Genomic DNA, 22831 nt, shown 5'->3' with positions numbered 1-22831 from the left:
GCATTCCTAGCTCTACATTGTGGAAGTGTGATATCGTGATATTGCTGACCCAGTGCACTTAACTGACTTAACAATGTATATCCAAAGCACGGAAGACACAGCAACAGGAAGATTGCCATGGCTTGCAGTTTTAGAACCAGAATCTGTATTACCTCAGGAATGAAGACCATTTTCACATCAGTGGGAATTACCCCAACTCATTAGGGAGAAACCTTTTTCTCAAGTCACCACACAGAGAGCAGGGTCTGTGCTTCCCACAAAGACTGTGGGATTTGGAGCAAAAAAGGGACCCTCCCAGTGCCATGCAGTGAAAAGCCTCAGGATGTTTTTTTTAAAAGTAGCCTCTGCAAATCGCCTAGTTCCTGTGATAGGGAACATTTGTAGTGTATAAAGAATATCAACATCTTCATACTGGATTTTCAGAGTCTCTCACTGTACAGTGGAACTGTAACAGTTTCTTTACATTCACCTTTCTCTGTTTTGATAGTTTTAAAGTGGCTGTTTAAAACGTGTCAGAGAGCTTGCACTTACATTTTACACAATACCAGTCATTTGTCTAGTCTGGGCAAACCCTGCTGAGTCTACAGGAAAGTGTCTGATGATCCACAGCACCTGTACAGACTAGAAAAAGTGTTCCGCTTTTGCCTTGTTAGGGTCAACCACCTCTGCTATGTGGATCTTGTCAGGCTGTTTCCTGCTATTCAAATGTGTACCCAGACTAGAGCACTCAAAATCCTGCTGGGCTGATAGGACTGCCTGCGTTACGATAATTTTGGATTGCATGCCCCTAGCATCTAGTAAGGATGTGATTCCTGTCCTGTTTGAATTAGTCCTTTTTTTTCTTTCTGCCTTGCTTACATGATACCTTCTCTCAAGTAGATGTACCTACACTAGTGAAAATGGAGCTACTTTTATTCTGCACAGTACGGCGTGCTTGACTTAGTTATACTACCCCATGGTCTCCTTAGGGAGATTTGCAAGAGCCGTGTCCCTTTGTTTCCATTAACAGTGATATCTCAGAAACAGGGAAAACACAGATTGAAATGAGCTTCTTCCTTGCCTTTTTTTAATGTCCTTTTTGTAGAGGATATCAGTGATTGGCAGCTCACAGAATGGAATTACTGGCAGGGATGTGAGAGTGTGGTTATAAAGGTTTAAATGTAGAATTAAATCACTGCAGTCATCTGCAGCTTCACAGGCAATGAGTTGCTTATGACAGAGGGACTGAAACATGAATTGCACTTTGTCATGATGATGATGGTCTTAGAGGCATTTGTTTAAATGAAAGTTTGCTGTTATCAGCATTAATTACAGGAGTTCATAGATGAGTAAAAAGATACAATCTTACCCTGTAAAAGAGATCTCATATTTAAGGTTTTTGGATTGCCAAAGTGATTGATAGTAAGTATATGCAATACCTTTGTAATACCACTCAGATAATTTTGACACGTTTTTTTAATTCAGGTTTGTTTTAGAATACATCTGTACCAAAAGATAGTTCCTATCCAAAATTTTAGCCCTTCTTTGTCTTGTAGCAAAATACATGACTGGAGACATTGGAAAAAAACCCAGGTTTTCTAAAGTAGCAGCATTTCTCCTTTGCCTTTATTTTCTTCCAGCTCCTGTTGGCTATAGTTCAACAAAGCAATTAAGCACATTACTTAGTTCTCATTAAAGTCAGTGGGTGTTAAATTTATGCTTAATGTAAAGGATATGCTTAAGTGCTTTTCTGCTGTGGAATGAGGTATTATCAAGAAAAAGCATTCGCTGTAACAGTTAACAGAAAGCTGCTAGTGATCTTTAAACTGTCATTCTCAATTATGCTGGAGTAGATGATTCACGTGCCCATATTCTTACACTGTAGTGTGCTATAAAGTTGGTCCATTTTGTAAAACAAAAATCAACAAAACAAAAAAATGACAAATGAGTCTTCATTTATGGCTTTAAACTGGAAGAGGGAAGATTTAGATTAGGTATCAGGAAGAAATTCTTCACTGTGAGGGTGGTGAGGCAGTGGCACAGGTTGCCCAGAGGTTGTGGATGCCCCATCCCTGGAAGTGTTCAAGGCCAGGCTGGATGGGGCTTTGAGCAACCTGGTCTGGTGGAAGGTGTCCCTGCCCATGGCAGGGGGGTTGGAACCAGGTGATCTTTAAGGTCCCTTCCAACCCAACCATTCTGTGATTCTATGATTTTTAAAATCCAGCCTCTGTATGCAAACAGCTCAAAGAGTACAGGCAGCACGTTAGTTTATAGACGCAGATTGGCTATCTAAAAGTTGGAAGTATGATTCAGCTGTGCCTTATAGACATCTGGATTTCAGTGTCTTTATGTGAGTAGGTGTCTTCAGTTCCTGCTGTCATCAGTGGAGAAGTAGTCTGTACTAACAGTCAGTGGTACCTAGGGAACTGTTCAGCTTACCCTGAAGTTGTATAGCTCTTCAGGCTCGTTTGGCTCTGTTGATTGTGAGAGGTATTTAGTTGCCTAAAATAGGCATCTAAAGCTATTTGGGATACCATATTATATCTGAAGCATTTAGCTGGGGCTAGTGGATAGGAGGTGAGACCTCTGTGCTCTGGAGAGGTCAGGCAAAGTATTTTGAGGTATTCCAAACGGTACTAGACTCCTATATTGAGGCGACTGAATCAAGCCCTAAGATGCAATTGGCTATAATGAGAACTTAGATATTCAGCTTATATTAGACACTCTAATTTAGGTCACTGCCATCTGGAGCCAAATCCTGCCCTTGGAATCTAGCTCATAGTCATTACTCAAAAGGGCTTCAACAATTCCTGTTTAACTCATCAGAACTTCAAAACAGTTACTACTAAATGAAAATTCTGAATTACTTGCACACATTTTAGGTGAGAATGGTCTCTAGGGTTTTTAGAGCCAAATTAAGTCAAGGCAAGGGACAGGTACAGAGCAGGTGCTGATGTAAATATCCTTCCCAGAACTTACACTGCTAAATACCTTGAAATCATGGGAATGAATTGGCCTCTAGAGAGCTGAAGAGGCATGGAGCAGAAACCTGTGTCAGTGAGTTTTCTCTAAGATACAGTGACATTGATACCCCCAGGGAGATAAAATATTTTTCAGAATAAACCGAGGAGGCAGAATCATCTGCTGATGTTTCTGCTTTATAACCTGCTCTCTGTTTCTTGACACACTGCATATTCTCTTCTCAGGTTGATTTCAGACCATGTAACACCCTGGGAGAGTAATGGCAGTGGTTACTGTTTTGCTGCAGATAGCAAAGGTGCTTATGGAGTCCAGAAGGGAATGAGTCCGTCTTCGTGAAAATAAAGTAAAAACTATGCTACATGTGTTGAAGGTGTTATATCAAAAGCCCCATCTGTAACTGTCCCTTTGCATCAGTATAAAGCCAGCTGACAAATAAGGGCTCTTGTATTATCTGAACAGCGTTGAGGAAAGTCAGGAATGAGTGTATGGGGTTTATATAGGGAGTTATAATAGGGAAATATAACAACAGAAGGAAGAGTTCATTTTAGATTTACTTTTTGATTTGCATTTGTGTGAATTAAAGTGGAATATGTTTGTGATCACCGTGTAGTATTGGACAGGTGCTGTCATCCGAGTTACCTGGCAGAGTCCTTTGTCTATTGTTTTCTGATCCTGTTGCAGATATACATGAGTTGTATTTGTAAAAGTGAAATGCAAGCACTTCAGTACTGTTCCCACAAAATGATTTTGATTTTCCTGAGTTGTCTACACCTGTTACTGATATAACTTTTTTGTAAGATAACCATGAATTTATTTACAAATTGTTATATTTAGTTATAACATAAACCTAGTTGTAGAAATTCTTGGTGCACATTTAGTCAGAAAATTGTTTTTTAAAAACAATCAAGCAACGAAAGTAAAAATATAAACTTCAAAATTTTACTGGTTGAGTCCATAATCCACCCAATTTGATTCCAGCAGTTGAGCCTGAGAGTTTTGCCTTTTTTTTTCCTACAGGATACAGATTTTTCAGTGAGTGTGTCTGATCACTTATTGGTAAGAATCTGACCAGAGAGTAATTTAAATAATTGGAAATATTTAATTGGTTTTATGGAGCTCCGGATCAGACTGGGAGGTGTTCAGATCAGGTCACATTAAGCATGCCATTTTATTTCACCTAGATTAAAACATTTCTTCAACTTACTTCTGGCTCTGGACACCAAAAGCCATACCCTGGATTGAAAACATTGGGTTTTAGAGGGTGCCATTAAGTGCTCTGTAGTTACTGCTAGCAAGTGGAGAGACGGTAAAACTCTCAATGTTACAGAGGCACAAAATATGATGAGCCTGTGTAGGGACAGTGGAGCACAGCTTTCCACACTGCTGAGTATGGGGGTGATGATCATACACACGGAGCATTTAACAGATGATGGACTTGGCAAGTGCAAGTCTGTGCTGGTAAGTGGAGCTAGTAGGACAGTATTGCTTCTGGTACCTGATCTAGCTTGTTTAGAGCTCACTCAGCTATCTCTGCACTATTCTGCATTGCCTTCCTAGGCATTTACTCAAAATAAAGCTGAGCTCTTCATTCTTAGCCATTTATTTATTGTGAGCAGATGCCCAAGCACAGCAATGTCTGTAATAAAGGAGACTGGGGCTAAAAAAAAAGTTTACAAAGAAGAAATAAGAAAGATAGTTAACAATGCACTTTGGATAGCAATTTTCAACTCCTGCTTGGCTCTTGTTCTCACTGATAAACCAGCACAGTTATATCAAAATAGAACATCACACGGTATTCATTGTATTTCAGTATGTTTGCAGAATAAAATTGAAACAGATCTCCCTCTGACACTTCAGAGAAAGTCTGATTGGCCTGGTTTCCTGGGCCTGACCTCTGTGTATGGTTTTCTTAGGCTGATTATATTTAATTACCCATATTTAGAACCAATATAACAACTTAATGTACAATCACTAAAAGCAGTTGAGTTACTGCAATTTAGTGAGATACTCCTCATTATCTAAGTCACTGACTGAACACAAATTTCTAATTGATCCAAATGTGAAATAAAAAATACTGACTTAAGCCTCCATGAAAGGCAATCTATTTCTACAAAATAACATTTTTTTTCTTATCTGAATTCTGACACAAAATTGTTTTTGAAGAACTTCCACTATCGTGTTTTAAAAGTATTTTTCAGGACTCAGAAATTGTAATAATTGATAAGTAAGAACAGAAGTAGCAATATTAGAATTTATTGCTGTCACAAAATGTATATTTTTCTATAAAAAGGAATAAAAGGACTTAAAAAGAGCCATAGCAGTGCAGTCTAAAAGACTGACTAGTGCAGCATCCTTTCTTCAGCAGGTCCATAGGCAAATGCTCCAGAAAAAAAGAGAAAAAAGAAAAAAAAGAAACAAAAGCAGGCAAACTGCAAGTATCTGCCACATACTTCCCTCTAATACTCTCTCAGCATCCAGCTCAGGTGACTTCTTGAGCTGAATGCGGGCTCTGTGTATTTGGTAATCTGTAATGGATTTCTGTGCCATGAGTTTGTTCATTCTCCCCTAGAAGCCACGTTAACTTTGGCATCCACAATATTCTCAGCACCCACAACATAAACTAGGTTATAAAAGTTTTTCAATACTAAGCAGTCTCTATTGGTGTCTTCTTCTTAGGAGAGAAGAAGAAAACAGTTAACAAGTGGAGAATTCTGGGACTGTCAGGACTTACCCTATTTAGCATGGTTCTTTGTGTAGAAATAATAAAATTTTAATTCTCTGTTTGTCAGTTTCTAAGCTGGGAGTACACACAAAATCGAGCTGCTAATTATCCTTTTGTGGGTATTCAAAATGCTGTTGCCAGTTTTTATGAAGGTACTGCAAGTGTCATTATAGCCAGTGTTCTCCTGGCAATACAGATTAACAGACTCATGTGAGAGTTCTTGTTTGCATTACAAAGGGGGGCGGGGGGGGGAAGTGATCCATAATGAATGTGACAAAGTCTTGTAAAAGTGAATAGTAAAGAAGGAAAAACACAGAGAAAACCCTGGAAGTCTTATAAAAAAATCCAGAGCGAGCCCTGGTAAAATCCACGTTCCAGTGAAGTAAATTTCAAAACTCCATTACTGAAAGATGAGGCTAAAATTTCATCAATTTTTCTCAAATGCTAATTATTGCGGCGCTAATAAGTAGTCTTACAATTACGAGAACTCATGGGGGTTGGCAGACCCTGCACGTAGCTTAATGTGATAATCACTGTCTGCAGTTGGGTGCAACTGGGCTCTTACAGAGTTTTCTATGTGTGCCAATAGCCTGAGGTGCCTCATCTCATTGCTGCCAGCGCAGCCCTGAAGATCTGTAGCCTATTTTGCTATGCAATAGGTGAAGTTTCAGGTGGGATGCGAGCAGCATTAGGCCTGCGGTTGTGCAGCTGGCTGGTAAGAACAACAGTGATGCTGCTCAGGACTAACTGCTCTAAAATCATCCTTTTCCCTTTCAGTCCAAGCAAGAACGAAAGCAGAAAGAGATGCGTATTGGCTTGGAGTCATAAATAGGAACTGCACTGGTAGAAATTCCAGACTGTTAAACCCGAACAATGTCTAGGAGAACAACACAGAAAAAAGCAGTGGGCAGTCGCTTTAAAGCCCCCCTCGAGGATGAACTCCCTGTTGAAGGAGAGCTGCTGATACCTTATGGGATGTTTTAAAGTAGAAAACGTGCTTCCCATAACTGTGTGTCTGCACACCAGAGCAGTACTGACCAGTAAGGGATCAGCGTCTGAGCTTGCTGGAACAGATGTCAGCCTCCACTGACTTAATTTCATGTTGAATGGCTCCAGAAAAAAAAGAGTGTAGGCTTAGCTCTATGTTTGATCTATATCAAATGTATGCCATATTACTAGGAAGAGGACAATTTCCTGCATTGTTTCCTGAGTTAGTGGTGGAAAGAATCAGATGGGGGGAAGTCTGTGGAGGCTGTATGGAATTCTAAAAAAAAAAAATTTGCTTTTGCAGAACCCATTCACTGTGTGAGGATGCATCTTCAGAACTGCAGGGAGTCATTTCCGTGGAGGGAAGACATGTATCCGAATCCCAGACAAGCTCGTTCACAGGCAGGGGAGCAATGGCAAGGTAACATGCTATACTATTTTCAGTATTAAGTTTTAACCTGTTGGAAGAGACTGATCACAATTTGGAGGCAAAGTAAGAAGAACTGTCACTTTGCAAAGAAAATGGGTGGAAATGTTGGAAGAGACTGATCACAATTTGGAGGTAAAGTAAGAAGAACCATCACTTTGCAAAGAAAATGGGTGGAAGCCTGCTGAAGAAAATCTATAAAAAGTAACAGAAGCTGCTTTTGACCTTGATTCTGAGCTCATCACTTACTCCTTGCTAATAAAAACCTTAGAATCCTAGAGGTGCTGAATGAGCTCACACAAATTAGTCTGAATACAAAAAAGTAAATTATTTTTACATGATCAGATCTGAAAATATATTGAACGCTGAGGGAATGCGTGAAGTGAGGCACTTACTGTTAAGTAAATGGATAAGTGTTTGGTTCTGGCTGATAGCTGATGCAGTGTTTGTTTCCTACCAAGTAAGACACAGTGATTGTTCCCTTGTTGGTAGATGGCTCTGGCAAGGGAGGAGACAAGGACTCTTCTGTTGAGAGTGCAAGAGTTTCAGTTTTCAGAATCCAGTTGCGTTTATAATGGATTGGGAGCCTTAGTCAGCAAAACTGAAGTCAACCATTTGCTTAAGTCATTTACTTTACCAGGACTTAAACATAAACCTGAAGTGGAGCTTCAAAAACTTATTATGCCTGCTTTAAATATTTCCAGCTGACACTACAGGGCTCTGTCTTCAGATACTATTGTTACACACGATACAGACCATACTCAGTTTAAACATAGTGTATTTCAAAGAGCAAAGAAGAAAAATAGTGTCATTTTAAAAACAGACACATTATAAAAATAGAGTAATTTAAAGAGTGCTGTTTACACTTCTGCCTTTTGAATGGTGGAGAATAAACTTGTATTTCCTTGTTTGGTTGTCAGATAGTGACACCACTGCACATAGATTACAAAGTCTGCAAGAAGTTGGTTTTAGGTGGAAAACATTTATAGGTGTGTGTTTTGTGTAAACATAAAGCACATGAATATATAAACTCATATTGAGAACTTCCTTTTTAATCTTTGTTTATATTGTTCTTTATTCTTTTTAAGGATAGTTTGAATTAGACATGTGTGTAGATACAGTTACTTATGCTCTGAATATACAAGGAAGCCTGTGACGAAAACATGAATGCTTAGCAGTTTACATATTATGGTAACATAACATGCCTCTCGAATGCGATTTCTCAATGACCTAAGACAACAGCATTTAATGGACTTCACTGAGTATCTTGCTTCACGATGTAAAGGGCAAAAAAGTGAAAATAATATTGCATGGGAGAAATCAGAAAATTCTATTTCTTTGTTCAAATGGAGAGGCGCTCAGTTTATTTGGTAAAATCTGTTTGCTCCTTAACTAACAGGTCTCATCAAAATGCTTTCTTTTCTAATGTAAGAGCATCCATATTAGTAGTTTTCGATACCACTCCTTATGTGAAAGCTGAGTTCTGTTCAGGCAAAGAGAAGAATTCTGTAGCTTAATTTTATGCAGCGTTTTTTGAATAGACTGAGGAATCTATTAAATAATCTCAGGCTTTTATGTGGAGCTTTTCTTTTGTTTTCTTGGTAGGCTTTGAATTCTCTTAATTGTTGGCAATTGTAGATGATTTATATGATGCTATCTTGGTATAGCGCTAAAGAACTAGAAACATCTTTTTCTAATTTCTGATATGTGATACTATTCGTACCTTTTTTGTCCTTTTTATTTCAAGGTAAGAGAACCTGGGCAAGATCTATGAGGAGGTGTAGTTAGGCCCTTAAGAACTGCAATCAAGAGGCAGATGTACTTTACCATAAGATTTAAATTGTTCATATCAACCTCTTTGTGGATTCTGAGCGTATGTAATACTGGCCGATGCAGAGAGAATGTAAAGAGCTTTCCTTGAGTAACCCAAGGTCTCTGTAAGAAGTTAAGCATTGTTCAGGATTCCATTATGCTGTTTTCGAGGCCAAGTTTGGGAAACTTGAATTAACACCACTTTTGTCCAAACTAGACTGCTGACAGGAAATAATACAATATATTGTATGGGTAATAAATATAATCACTTTTGTAGATTTCAGTCTTCATTATTTTCATTTTTTCAGAAACATGTTTCCTTTTGAACTTTGACAGAAAACAATGTAAGGATTTGTAATGTGAATTAGTGGGTAGAGAAGAAGATACATAATGATACAGTGATAAATTAATTACATTGTCATGACTTCCCACTTATTTCAGTGTTCTGCAAGAAATTTAGGATGAGGAAACAGTGTTTCCTATACAGTAGGCAGGTTTATATGTGATAGGCAATTAATATGCCTGCAGATAGACCCTTTAACATCACGGAGAAAGTGACTGAATTTTTATAATTCCTCATTTCAAAGTCCATCCTCTCTCACCAACTATTCAGTTTTTGTTTCCACCATGTGTACCAGCCCTTGAGCATGTGATCCTGTGAGTATTTTATATCTCCTAATTCTGTCAGTACAGGATCCCCCCATTACCACATAATGTCAGAAGTTTGTCAGAAGGCAACTGCCCCACCCCAACCACTTGGTTTGCCCCCACTTGGTGAGAATATTCTTCTGTTGCTCCTGTGGTGCTGGTGTAGTAGACTAGGAACTGATGTGTGAGCTACTTTCCTGATCCACTGCAAAAGGTGATGTATGAAACTGTCGGAAGTGACTAGGTTCACACAGTTAATCCATCAGGTTTAATTTTGTGGCAAGTGGAGAAGTGGAGAAATATCCTCCTGGGCTACTCTTTGTGGGGATGATTTAAGCCATCTGATTTTCTTGTCTGGTTCATTCAATGTTGTATGTCTGTTCCATGCAGGCTATCACGATTTGTCATATCTGTGAGGTCATGGGCCACAAGACATTTGCACCATGAAGACCAAAGGCCTGATTCTTTCCTGGAACGTATCCGAGGGCCAGAGCTTGTAGAGGTGTCCAGTAGGCAAAGTAACATCCGCTCCTTTCTGGGTATCCGTGAGCGCCCTGGGGGAGTAAACAGGTAAGAAGATATGTTTTTACTTTAAACGAAGACGACTGAGGTTATGGTATTTTCTTGGTGATCAGGATGTAAGTTTTATTTTAAGAAGGGGGTTAAGGAGCTTAGCATGGGAGATGAACAGAGTATCTAATGCTGCCCAGGAATCTTCACATAACTGGAGCATTACGTCTTTCATCAGACTTTCTCTTTCCCCCTCAAATGCACCATGGCAAAGATCTTGGAAGTAAAGGATTTTGATCATGCTGCTTCAGGCAGAATGGTTTCTCAGAACTGGAATTTTATCATATGCTACCTGTGCAACTTGATGTTGCTAAACTCCTCTCTACTGAGGATGAATGCAATTTCTATTTCAAGAATCTAAAAAGTTGCTAGTTGTGGCTTTTCAGGACATTAATATTATGCAAATTATCTGCAAGTGTTAGGAAACTCCAAACAAGCAGTTGTGCAAAATCTGTCATTGCTTTGTTACACCTACTCAGGAGTCAGCTGCTAACATTACAGAAGGCTTCTGATGCAGAGATGAGAAAATCTTTTGGCTGCTGACTTAACTTATTACCACATACTCAGTCTTTGGTATAAAAGACAGGTTCAGTCTTATCTTAAAATTTTTCCAATAAAACAACAGAGGCTTGCAAAAGGAACCTTTGTGTGTTTACAGTCTTTTGACTTAATGAATTATTATTACTTTATAAATACATGATACAGTGGTTTAAATTTAACTCCAGCTAAGAGAGGAAAATGAAGTCCCAAGACAAAAGTTGACATTCTGTTTGGCATTCTGCTTTGAAGCATAGACTCCCGTGTTTCTTGTGTAGTTAAAGATTGGTAGATAAGCAAGTATAAGTTGATTTGTTTCAAAATCTCAGCTAGTAATTCAGATTACAGCAAGAACCTTTGAAGGGCTGTACAGGATACAGGTTACCTTGATTTGTTGTGGTCCAGCACAGCCTTATTATCTTCACTTGATCTACTCCTTAGAAATTAATCTCAAAAGCACATTTTGTTGAATTAGCCAGACTGTTGTCTGATTTTTCAGATATCTGGATCAGTAGCAACTGCAGATTCAAAGTAATTAGGGAGGACAACATTGATCCTGGGCCAACAAATGTCTATATAAGGCTATTAGAAGAAGTTCATGTGGGAGTATCGATCCTTGCCTTCTCAGTTTTACACTGTTACCACGTGACAGTAACTCCCGGTTGTTCTATCAGGAAGGCTTAATTCTGCAGCAATGGTAGGTATGCTTGTTACTTATCCACAAGCCTTGACACTGCGTCCGTGAAGAAGACTTGAAAGGATTGAAGAAAGCTTATAATAGTAGCCAAATGAACACAGGGCTAAAAATAGTGAGATGCATGTTGCCATGCACTAATACATCTGAGAACAAGCTTCAGACATCAGATGTAGTCACAAATGTGTATGCCAAGCACATGGTGAAAAGAAACTGGTGCCTTGAAATAGTTATGCAAAGGGGCTTATCACAGCAGTCAAAGTTGACCTTCCTAATCTTATCAGTGCATATGTGAGAAGCTAGTAAGTCAGTCTGTCATGTCGGTAAACACGTGCATGAAATTCCAACAGTCTTTACACTCTTTAATGTCTTTTATTTAACTTGCTGCAGTCACTGGCCCTTGGCCAGGTTTAATGTCAACTATAGCAACAACACCAACGAAGAGTAAGTACTGATAACTTCCAAACACTTTTCTACTACTAGCTCCTTCTCTTTTTCCCTTTCCAGCCTAGTAACATTTGTAGTGTGAACTCCCTATCTCTTCCTAAGCCTTTCCTAACAATATAGTTTAATTATAAAGAAAGATTTAGTTTTCTTAGTATCAAAAGTATCCTTCATGCTCCCTGTGAACTTCTTTTTGTCTGAAGTTACCTTTATGTCTCAAGGAGTGAATTTGATTAAGCATTTATTCCCTACCTCCTCTAGTTCAGCTGGCTGATTTTTTTTGCTGCCAATTGATTTATTAATTCTTCAGTTTTTAAACAAGATTCATGTATTAATTTTCCAATAGTGATTTTCCTTTTTTAACATACTAGTCCCTTTTTGCAAATGAAATGTCCGAAAAATTTCAGGTTGTCAAATGAGAAATGGATACTGATCAAGGCACCAAGAAAAGACTCATGTGTGCAGACCAAATGAAAACTAACCGTCTTTTTAGAGGATGTGTCAGTTCAGCAGATATTGTTGGTGTAGGTGTAGTGACAGGCAACATGATAAGGCTTGCATTGCAACAGAAGCTCTGACAGAAGCTGTCCTTTGGAGTCTTTTATATATTTGACAAGATATTTCACGGTGTTACACCAAAGAGAAGTGTCTTGAAAAGGTGAAGAGGTCCTGTAATTTAAAATCACCCAACACCAATGTTTGTTGCTTGTCTTAGACCACAGCTACCTGAGGACACATCTGCTCTGTAGCATCCAGCAGGAGATCTGTTCTCATGCATGATGATAATTAATTTTTGCATTGCTTTCCAGATGAAAACAAAAATTAAAAATAATTTCTGATTATAGCAGAAATACTTTTAGGAAACTCTTGGTTTTTTCTCCAAATAGTTCCATTACAGGCTAGCTCTAACTGTACATTTTAAATGATGCTGCAAAACCTCTGTGCGCATACCTGAACAAGAGATCTTCCGTCTCCTGAAGCAACTTTTTGGTTTGGTTTGCATAACTTTTATGAAAAAGGAAAATCAGTGTGCAGTGAACAGTACAGAAATGTGTAGAATTTTATTTAGGCTGGTATGAAAAAAGTGCTAAAAACTTGGAGCCTAGTCTGCTAGTCAGGGCCCAAAGGACCATTAGGATGGAAGTACTGCTTTCTCACTCTGACAATGACTCATGTACCTTGGGCAAAACTTTCATCCTTCCAATGTTTCGTTATTTTTAAATGAAGACAACATCTGTCTGTCTACCTGCCTGACAGTCTGAAACATACTTGATTTGCAAAGTACTTGACAGATGAGAAATGCAAATATTTGACTCACTCAAAGGATATGACAGTGGTTTTATAGGGGCTGATGAAGACATGTTTTCTAAGTCTGAAGATGCATGCTGCTTTTAATGTCCTGGAAACACAGGATGGATGCCACTTTGTTGCTGTCAAAGAGGACAGACACAAACAACTGTTTTATTAGTTATTGGATTCCAGTTTACGCAGTTGCACTGATAAAGAAAAAAAGATGCAGGTCTTTTTGAAGCTTTGTTTTTTTCATTATGTTAAAGACCTAGGAGTGCTTGCCCTTGGGGAACTGTAGGTGATGCTTTCAAGTCTTTGATTATGGCCAACCTTTTCCTCTGAGTGACTTCTACCGGCAGACTACAAGTAGGTCAGTGTGTGATAAGTTGGGACTAACCACAATAAAAAGGTGAACAGAGGCCGCAGAAATGGAAGAAACTCACTTATGAAAGATGCCTGTAGTTGAGTTTGTAGGAGATCTCAGGCCAAAGAAAAAGAAGTATTAGCATTAGATGCTGAGTGAAATAATGTTGTTTTCTCTTTTTTAAAACAAAACGCCGGAGGAAGTTGAAATTGTCAAAATATTCCCTCCAAAGTTCACCACCAGTGAGACTTTTTGATTGATTCTCTACCTCAATCTACTTTTCCCTGCATAACAACATCCACAAATGTACAGTGGCCTTACCCTTTGAAAATTATGTTTACTTGGATTTCTTCCTTTCTGTTAAGAATGCTAGACGTTTGAAGTTGTCTTGTAGATATGGACTATGAGATATAGACTATCTCGTAGATACAGCAGATCGCTACTGTAGAGATACCTAAAGTAGGTTGGCTTAATCATGTTGAATATAAAGCATTTAAGAAATGACTACTATGTAGTTAAATAAGACACATATCTTTTCTCTACATTTGCTGCTTTTGTTCAGACATTGACTGGGATTCTTCTCCAAGGCAATTGTTGAAGCCAGAGATAATTAATTATAGCTATATTGGTTTTAAAGAACTGTGAGAGGAAAGTCAGCCTCATTTCATTTAATTACCGATAAAGCTTCAGACAGTCACTGTGAGGTTTTGGATATGCAAAGGATGTTGACAGTTTGTTAAGCCGTTTCAAGTTCTCTTATCATTTGATAGATTTCTTTTTAAATGCCTGAATTTTAAAGAATGAGACAAAGTGGAAGCATTTAATTAAAATCAACCTAGTACACTCGTGTCTGAAAAGATCAAGAAGGCGTGAGTGACTGATGCACAGAATCACCCAGCTGGTTACCTGATGTGATAGTGTGGTGGTGTCAGTTTGAAAGGCCTCAGCCTGTAAACCGTTTTTACCAGTTGGATCCCTGTCCTACTCTGTCTGGAGTCTAGTCTAGTTTCCTGTACCTCAACATCCACCCTCTCCCATAACTGCTAGAATATTGGTAATATTGCTAAGCCTTACATTATGTTGTACAGCAAAAAGGAAGAAAAGAAAGAGGTTAAGGAGGAAAAGAAAGAGGAAAAGAAGGAGGAAAAGAAAGAGGAAAAGAAGGAGGAAAAGAAAGAGGAAAAGAAAGATGACAAAAAAGATGATAAGAAAAAAGAAGAGTAAGTATAAAGAATGAATGTGCACTTGTAACACACCTCCTACACTACAAAACATGGTATGGCATTTCATCGTAACACTTCCATGATGATTATTGTTCTGTAGGCTGCAGAATGTTAGCTTGTCAAATCTTTAGTATGTTTTCCCCTTTGGAAAGGTGCAACTGCTCAACAGACTTGTTGCATCTGTAAGACCTGTGTTTAGACCTGTCACAAATGGCTTCCTAGGTCAGTAAAAGGGAATTCAGCTACCTCTGGTCACTTTGGTTTGCTGATGAAGATCACCTTTTTACTACGAGGGCATTTTAGGATAGCAGCCTGCTTTGCAGATCTGCCCAGGCTTTTCATTGTTCCAGAGTGTCCATAATGACTCAGAGCAGATGAACTAGGGGTCTGGTTTGGACAAAAAGCAAAAGATCTTACAAGTAGAAAATTACAGATTTACTAATAAGTTTAGTTATTACACTGACTAGCATATTTAATTACTTAATATGGTGCAGTTCATTACTAGTGATCACTGAAGTTTTTTTCTGCTGGTTAGGAGATGCTGTGTTTTTGCAACAAAACGAGATCATTTGAATACTTTTGACGGAAATGGATCCTGCTGTTGTTTTGTTCCTCCAAAGCTGATCCAAATGTAGTACAATTTAATATTACTAGTCATTAAAAGTAACAATGATTGTAGATAAAAAGAGAATCCATTTGAGTGGAATTCACAATACAGGAGTATGTTACAGTAATATACTGCAAGTTTATATGTATGTATATGGAGGCATGTGCTGTGTAGACATGGGGACATGTACTTAGGAATCGCTTCTAGATGGAATCGGCTTGATCTCAAGATCTTGATTTTCTTAATCAGAGCTTTGTATGATTAGAAAGCCTTTGTTCTAAAGATTCTCTTTCAGCTTCAATTACTATGTAGTCAGAGCCCGAGCTTTGCTGTAGACAAAAGTGTTTTAAAACATTTCAGCAAAGAAAATAAATGTTTTAATGTCTAGAAGGTGGTGTGCTCTGTCACATGAAGGCCATATTTCATAGCCACCAGTTTTGAGGTGGTGACCAGTTTTTTTAGAAGAAATGGCTCAAAACCTGTTGTGAAGATGGCAAAGTAAATACTTCTTAGATTAAAGCTGCTTCCCTTACTAACGTGATCATGTGGACATTCACCTGCCTGCAGGGATAATGCCAGAAATACATACACATATGAAATAAATTATCATTACATTTTAATATATTTACAGTCTTGGAGATTAGAAAAAGTCACACAAATACATATTCAAGCATTGCCCGGTCACATATTCCCCACACTGTTATAGAGTTCACAGATCACACTTATCACAATGTTGCTATTGGAATAACTTCTGCAGCTGTGGACCTCACAATCCACTAACGTGTATTTCCTCTGATTGCATACCACATGCTTAATTGCTGTGTATTCCATATCGACCTTTCTCATGCTGGGGAAGGGCACTTCTGAGCATACCCTACGTGTGCCATTAGCCATGCTGTTCTTTAAATCTTCTTTAAATTCCAGGCCTGTATGCCTCTTTAGTGTCTCTTCATTGTTGTGAGTCCTAGGGAGCCAGGACTGTGAATATGTGAAATTTGCTTTTACATAATTATGTTATAGTTCTAGTCACACACTATATGTGTGTATGCACACACAGAGTCTTACTTGTATAAACATGCCTTTGAATACGTATGTGTTTTACTTGTTTAAATGCGTGCTCATGCAGTCATTTCTAGAATAGAATTTGCCAAAAACATCAAAATTATCTGTGAAGGAAGGCTCTTTCTCTAGCAATGGACCATAGTCTTCTAGCTGGAATGATAGTAAGAAACATTCAACGTTTTACTTTTTTTCAGTGGGGGTCATATGCAGAAAGGCTGTGGTTTTCAGCCTGGGCAATGTGAATGTCTGTGTTTTTCTTTCCACTCTTACTTACTTTTTCCAAAGTTGGGTCAAGCAAATAAATAAAGCATGTCAGATGGGAGGAAGCTAATATTTGGTATCTCATCTGGAGCTGCCTGCATGGATACTTTCTGTCCTTAGGCAGCTTTGAGTTCATCATAGGATGTGCAGCCTCCAAAAGAGGGAGATCCAGCAGGTCACTTCGTTACATTTCCAGTGTAAATCTGCACGTTTTACTTTCCAGGAAGAAAAAAGAGATCTTTGTGATAGATCCTTCAAGCAATATTTACTACAACTGGCTGACCATAATTGCAGCACCCGTGTTCTATAACTGGTGTATGCTAGTGTGCAGGTACGGATTTAAGTTAATAATAATTTTAGGTTTCAAATTTAGTGTCTCATTATGTTTCCTACGTAAATCATCCTCTTCCCTCCCTGCGGTATTTTTTGAGTGGCTTACCTAGAAGATTTACGGTTCATCTACCCTTAGGGATATATGTTATACATGCCACTGGGAAGACATGGCCAATGTTTCTTTTTATCTTTTTGTCTAAACCAAATTTGTTGTAACTTGCAACAAGCGGCCTCCTGAGTGGTGGCTGTGACCTCTGTGTGCCAGCTGCTGGCTACCTGCAGGGGTGGGCATTGGCCAATGTGGGCTCAGCACCCACAACTAGAGAGGTCTTCTTATCACCCAGCAGAGAACAGAAGGGAGGGGATGGGCAGTGTTGCATCATCTTAAATTAATATATCGTACATCTATAGATGCTTGAAGGGCAGGAAGATTTTACTTGAGTATTTGTTTTTCCTTGTAAAATGTGGAAATCAGTTGGAGTCAATGCAGTGGTGTGGAAATGGTTCACTTAGGCTGTGTCAGATGGCAGGGCGAGGAGGATGGCTTGCCACTCAGAAACAAATCTTGTATTTGGGAATTATCTTAATGTAGATGTGTATCCCATGAAATCTGATGCATGTTTAATTGTATGGATATGTGTTTTCCTCCATAGGTGCACTTGTGAGGCATATGTGTGTTTGAGTTTTTTTCCTGGCCAGAACACCTTTGAATTCTGAAAGATCCTGGTGTCTATTTAGACATAGCTCTAGTGTGCAGATGTGTAGACATGGAGATATGCGACCTGTAATTTTTCAGTGCCAGTAATGTGCACTAAGATGCTGCTAGGACACACATTGCAAATACTCTGCTTATGCAGTTGGTGTAATATTTTTTTTTTGTATCTTTGTTTCTTTAGAGCCTGCTTTGATGAGCTACAATTTGACCATATTAAATTATGGCTGTTCTTGGATTATAGCTCTGATATCATCTATGTTCTTGACATGCTTGTCAGATTCAGAACAGGTGAGTCTTTCTGGGGTTTTACAGTGTTTTTGGATACAGCGTGGATATAAAGGCTGGAAACAGAAATTCCCCTGTGGGGTCTGACCAGTGTAGTATCCTGTCTCCAGCAGAGCCCAACAATGGAAGCTTTGGGAAGATGAAGTGTCTGACCAGCTTGGATTGTTTTAAGGCCCGACATCCCAACACCTGCGCTTCATTTGGCTCTGAATTCAGTTCTGTCAGTGCTGAATGGGCATGCCAAACGCTGACTGAATAGCCACTGCAACAGGCTGCATGGGGAAGGGAGAGTAAGGCACTTTGCATGTCATGGTCACTCATGATATTGCTTGTGCTCATCAGATTGGGCAAGAAACCAGCTGCACTCCACAAGCGCTGGTTTCTTAGCCAGGTTGTGCAGCGTCCTGCTCAGATGTGATTATTGAGTTGGCCAAGTGGAAGACCTGGCACCCATCTCAGCCTCCAGTCTGCAGCCTTCCGCCTGCAGTTTCTAGGCTTAAAGGGATATGTGTTTTAACCTAAACAAGGTCACAATATAGACTTCAGCAATGACGTACAGTGATCCATACCATTAAATTGCTAGGATAGCCCTTGATGCACTTTGGTGTGTGCCAGCTAGCACTCTCAGGCAGTGTCTGGGCACAGCTGGAAGGACAGCAGAGGTTGGGTGTTGTTCATGGTGTCATTTTTGGAAGGGGCTGGGAGAACTTACCCGTGAATAGAAGCTGTCATGGTAGCTGGTCTCAGGGCCAGAATCATTTCCTGGCTTATTCTATTTACTGGTACGGATGCAGCCCCAACAAGTCCCTTGAAAGGGTCCAAAGAGTCCAAAAAGCAAATGATCACTGATCATTATAAAAATGATAATTTTACATTTTCTTTTTTCTTTTTTTTTTTTTTTTTTAAAATCATGCTGACAGCTTGACATTAATTTTGGCTTGTGACTCTTTTTAAACAGAATTATAGGACAGAGGACAGAGGCTAAAATTGCTGTCACGTTGGGAAGCACACTACTCGTGGCAAGCCAAATTCTTAAACTTAGCAAGTACCTTATTCAACAGGAAAATCTATTTCAGATAGCAGCCTAAATCACAAGACTGCTGTATTTGGGGAAGGAGGGCTTCATCTCCTTTGTGTAGTTAAAATGTCAACTGTGCCAAGTAAGCTTGTCTTCTGCAGTTGTATCTGTTGTGGTAATGGGAAAGAACTGAGCAGAAATTGAGCATATCCAGGCAATGAAAGTTATAAAATTTCCATGGGCTGTCCTGATAATGACTGTACGGCTGTTAAAGAGTGGTTAGAAGGTTGGCTTTGCAGGCCTGGATTGGAGCTGCTGAATTGCCACAGAGATCTCCTGAGTGCTTCAGTGCAGGTGTCTGCTGCAGTTTCAGGCACTCAGATAAGGAAGTCATTTCTTTTAGGTGCTGAAATCTTTTGTCAACTCAGCAACCCCTCCTGGCTCTGCCTGTGCCTGCAAGGTCCGTCTACCCTGGGGCCAGAGGTCCTGGAAGCCTTTGGGGAAGAGTGTGATTCCCTGCTGTCTAAGGGCAGGGACTGGCGTTGGAACTGGGATCTAGGTATCCCCACAACTACCGTGATCCACAGCATCTTCTCTGTGGTGCGTTCCTGTCTAGCTGCAGGGCCAGTTTCACCGCATTTCACCTACTGGATGACTGTGCACTGTGAAGCAGAGAAGATTCATGTCTCTCAGCAGCTCATCGTGTTTAGCACACCCCACGTTTTGATGCTTTCAAAAGTTTTTACTATAGGACTTCAGTTCTGCGAGAGGACAAAAAAACCTGAGAGGCTTTTATCTCCCTTCAGGAGTACGGTGTTTTCAAAGTTATTTTTAATAGTTGTGAGTCAGAAAATCATCTGCCTGGCCAACTTTTCTGTTTAGTTGCATAACCCTATTAATAAGGGCATTTTTCAGTGGTTTTCTGGGAGGTAACACATTCATGGCACAGGAACTACTTCCATTTGTAGTCACCATCGGTTTGCAGGTACCCAAAGACAGAGACACACATATACAGGAGGCAACTGTCCAGGTCCGCACATGTTCCAGAAATGCAGCCGTGCTGTGTAGGGCACAAAGAAATGCAGCTTGGTCTTCCTCAGCGGATGCTTCCCTGAGAAAGCCGCTGCTTGTAGATTGCTAAGGGATTAGCAAAGTATGATAATCCCTGATACACAGGGAATGTTTTGCTTTTCTCTCCGTGGACTTTTCCTCCTGACTGGCTGAGCAGGCAGACAGTTGGACATCTCCACCTGCCATTGCAGCAAGTATTTTGCAGTGCATAGGCTGTTCCCTGTGGAACATTTTTAATGCCTTGAGCTTTCAGAGGTACAAAAGAGCACTGCAGCTTTCTATGAAAACTCTTACACAGATACAGTTTGCTTTAAGGTTTCTTACCGCAGTTTATGTCTTCTCATCATTTTAAAAAATCTAATACTTTCCAAAGTCTTTTGAATGAAGAAATACCAATGTACAAAATTCTGCTTAGTAGCTCTCTCACTAGAAACACAAAAAAATGCAAACTGTTTTCTGCAAATGAAAAGGAAAATCCTGTCAAACATTGGACACAAGAGGAAAAGCATGGCTCGGCGTGGGGAAAAACTGGATTTCTTTATCTCAACGGTATCTATACTGTTTAGAAAAAGTTTCCAACAATCCATTATACCTACTCATTCTTGATATTTATTTAAAAATATTCCACTCTGATTTTATACACAATTGCTTAACACTTGCTTAACTTTAGTTACGAATCAAGCCAATGATTCATGAAAAATTGGACATTTGAATCTCCTCATTCTTTTTGCAAAGATACCTAAAAGAAAAAGATACAGCTGTCCCTGTCCCAGAATAGAGCGGAAAACTGCAAGGAGCACTGTGGTAATAATAGAGTCATTGCTCTTTATCATTATATATCAGTTTTGAAACTTAATTGAAATATTTAAATTTTCAATTAAATATTTTTCATTAAATGATCTCATAGTGCATCAATGTCTGTATGCATAACAGTGCAAATTTTAATCTTCTCAGGTATCTGAAATGTAAGTAAGTCACTCAGTACTGTTGATGGTATTTTTATTCTAACAAGTGAAATATGTATTTTTATTCTTTGAAGGCTTCCTTGAGCAAGGCTTGCTAGTTCAGGATGAAAAGAAATTACGAGATCATTATACCAAAACTGTACAGTTCAAGCTGGATGTGCTGTCTCTTCTGCCAACAGACCTGGCATATTTGAAGCTTGGTTTCAACTACCCTGAACTGCGATTTAACCGCTTGCTGAGGATTTCTCGGCTGTTTGAATTTTTTGACCGTACTGAAACCAGGACAAATTATCCAAACATGTTTCGTATTGGAAATCTTGTCTTATACATTCTTATCATCATCCACTGGAACGCGTGTATATACTTTGCAATTTCAAAGCTGATCGGATTTGGAACCGACTCTTGGGTCTACCCCAACGTGTCCATTCCAGAGTACGGGCGCCTGTCTAGAAAGTACATTTACAGTCTGTACTGGTCAACGCTCACGCTGACAACCATTGGAGAAACACCTCCCCCGGTGAAAGATGAAGAGTATCTCTTTGTGGTCATTGACTTCCTGGTGGGTGTGCTGATCTTCGCCACCATTGTCGGTAACGTGGGCTCCATGATTTCCAACATGAATGCCTCTAGGGCAGAGTTCCAGGCCAAAGTGGATTCCATTAAACAGTACATGCATTTCCGAAAAGTGACTAAGGATTTGGAAGCCAGGGTTATTAAGTGGTTTGATTACCTCTGGACCAACAAGAAAACAGTGGATGAGAAGGAAGTTCTCAAAAATCTGCCTGACAAGTTGAAGGCTGAAATTGCCATCAACGTCCATTTGGACACACTGAAGAAAGTGCGTATATTCCAGGATTGTGAAGCTGGCCTTCTCATCGAGCTGGTGCTGAAACTGAAACCTACGGTCTTCAGTCCTGGGGACTACATTTGCAAAAAGGGAGATATTGGGAGAGAAATGTACATTATTAAAGAGGGAAAATTGGCTGTGGTGGCAGATGATGGCATAACCCAATTTGTAGTCCTAAGCGATGGCAGCTATTTTGGTGAAATCAGCATCCTAAACATCAAAGGTAGCAAATCTGGCAACAGGAGGACAGCCAACATAAGGAGTATTGGTTATTCTGATTTGTTCTGCTTGTCTAAAGATGATTTAATGGAAGCCCTCACAGAATATCCAGAAGCCAAAAAGGCTCTGGAAGAGAAAGGACGACAAATTCTGATGAAAGACAATTTAATAGATGAGGAAGCAGCAAAAGCAGGAGCTGACCCAAAAGACTTGGAAGAAAAAATAGAAAGACTTGAAACAGCTCTGGATACGCTGCAGACTAGGTTTGCAAGGCTCTTGGCAGAATACACCTCATCTCAACAAAAGGTGAAGCAGAGACTTGCCAGAGTAGAAACCCGAGTGAAAAAATATGGTAGTGGCAGCTTATCGATTGGAGAAGCAGAGGCTGAAAAGCCTGAGGAGGAGAAAAACCAGTAATGGAGTATTTATATTTCCTCATTTATTGGAGAAGGTTGAAGTATGTGAAAGCCATAAATGTATGTAAATATGTGTGTGCATACATAGACATGATTATTTTTATATGAACTCAAGAGAATGGTTTTTAGCATTTATAACTGAAGCGGTATTTTCTTGTAAATAGAGCACTGTCACCTTCTTCTTAGGGGGAGATTTGGTCTGGCATTTGGGTACTTTTTTGTACTGGGAGTGGGTTTCTTAAAAGTCATGCTCAGAAGGTCTGTTGTGTATGGTACGTGTAGGTCTTGACACATTGTCTCTTTCCATGCATGTTGTGTTAAAAAGGCGTTGTACTTAAAGTAGAAGGGATTGA

The 22831-nt window shown here is 39.4% G+C and overlaps 1 protein-coding gene across 2 annotated transcripts in view; it reads left to right on the top strand.

Moving 5' to 3' along the window:
* CNGA3 (cyclic nucleotide gated channel alpha 3) overlaps positions 1 to 22830 on the top strand; it is a 23033-nt gene extending 203 nt beyond the window's left edge. The window contains exons 2-8 of one of the 2 annotated variants that reach the window (XM_009699845.1): positions 6975 to 7091; positions 9948 to 10127; positions 11749 to 11802; positions 14545 to 14676; positions 16833 to 16940; positions 17839 to 17945; positions 21071 to 22830. In XM_009699845.1, the coding sequence (XP_009698147.1) occupies positions 6975 to 7091; positions 9948 to 10127; positions 11749 to 11802; positions 14545 to 14676; positions 16833 to 16940; positions 17839 to 17945; positions 21071 to 22479 (2107 nt within the window). In that variant the 3' untranslated portion in view covers positions 22480 to 22830. The remainder of the gene's footprint in view (positions 1 to 6974; positions 7092 to 9947; positions 10128 to 11748; positions 11803 to 14544; positions 14677 to 16832; positions 16941 to 17838; positions 17946 to 21070) is intronic. The other variant, XM_009699846.1, reaches the window with a different exon arrangement.
* Position 22831: the final 1 nt, after the last annotated feature.

This window comes from Cariama cristata, unplaced genomic scaffold (assembly GCF_000690535.1).
Source record: "Cariama cristata isolate BGI_N322 unplaced genomic scaffold, ASM69053v1 scaffold1025, whole genome shotgun sequence".
Classification (NCBI taxonomy): domain Eukaryota; kingdom Metazoa; phylum Chordata; class Aves; order Cariamiformes; family Cariamidae; genus Cariama; species Cariama cristata.
The sequence above is the reverse complement of the archived record's forward strand: the minus strand, read 5'-3'. Positions and strand labels throughout refer to the sequence as shown.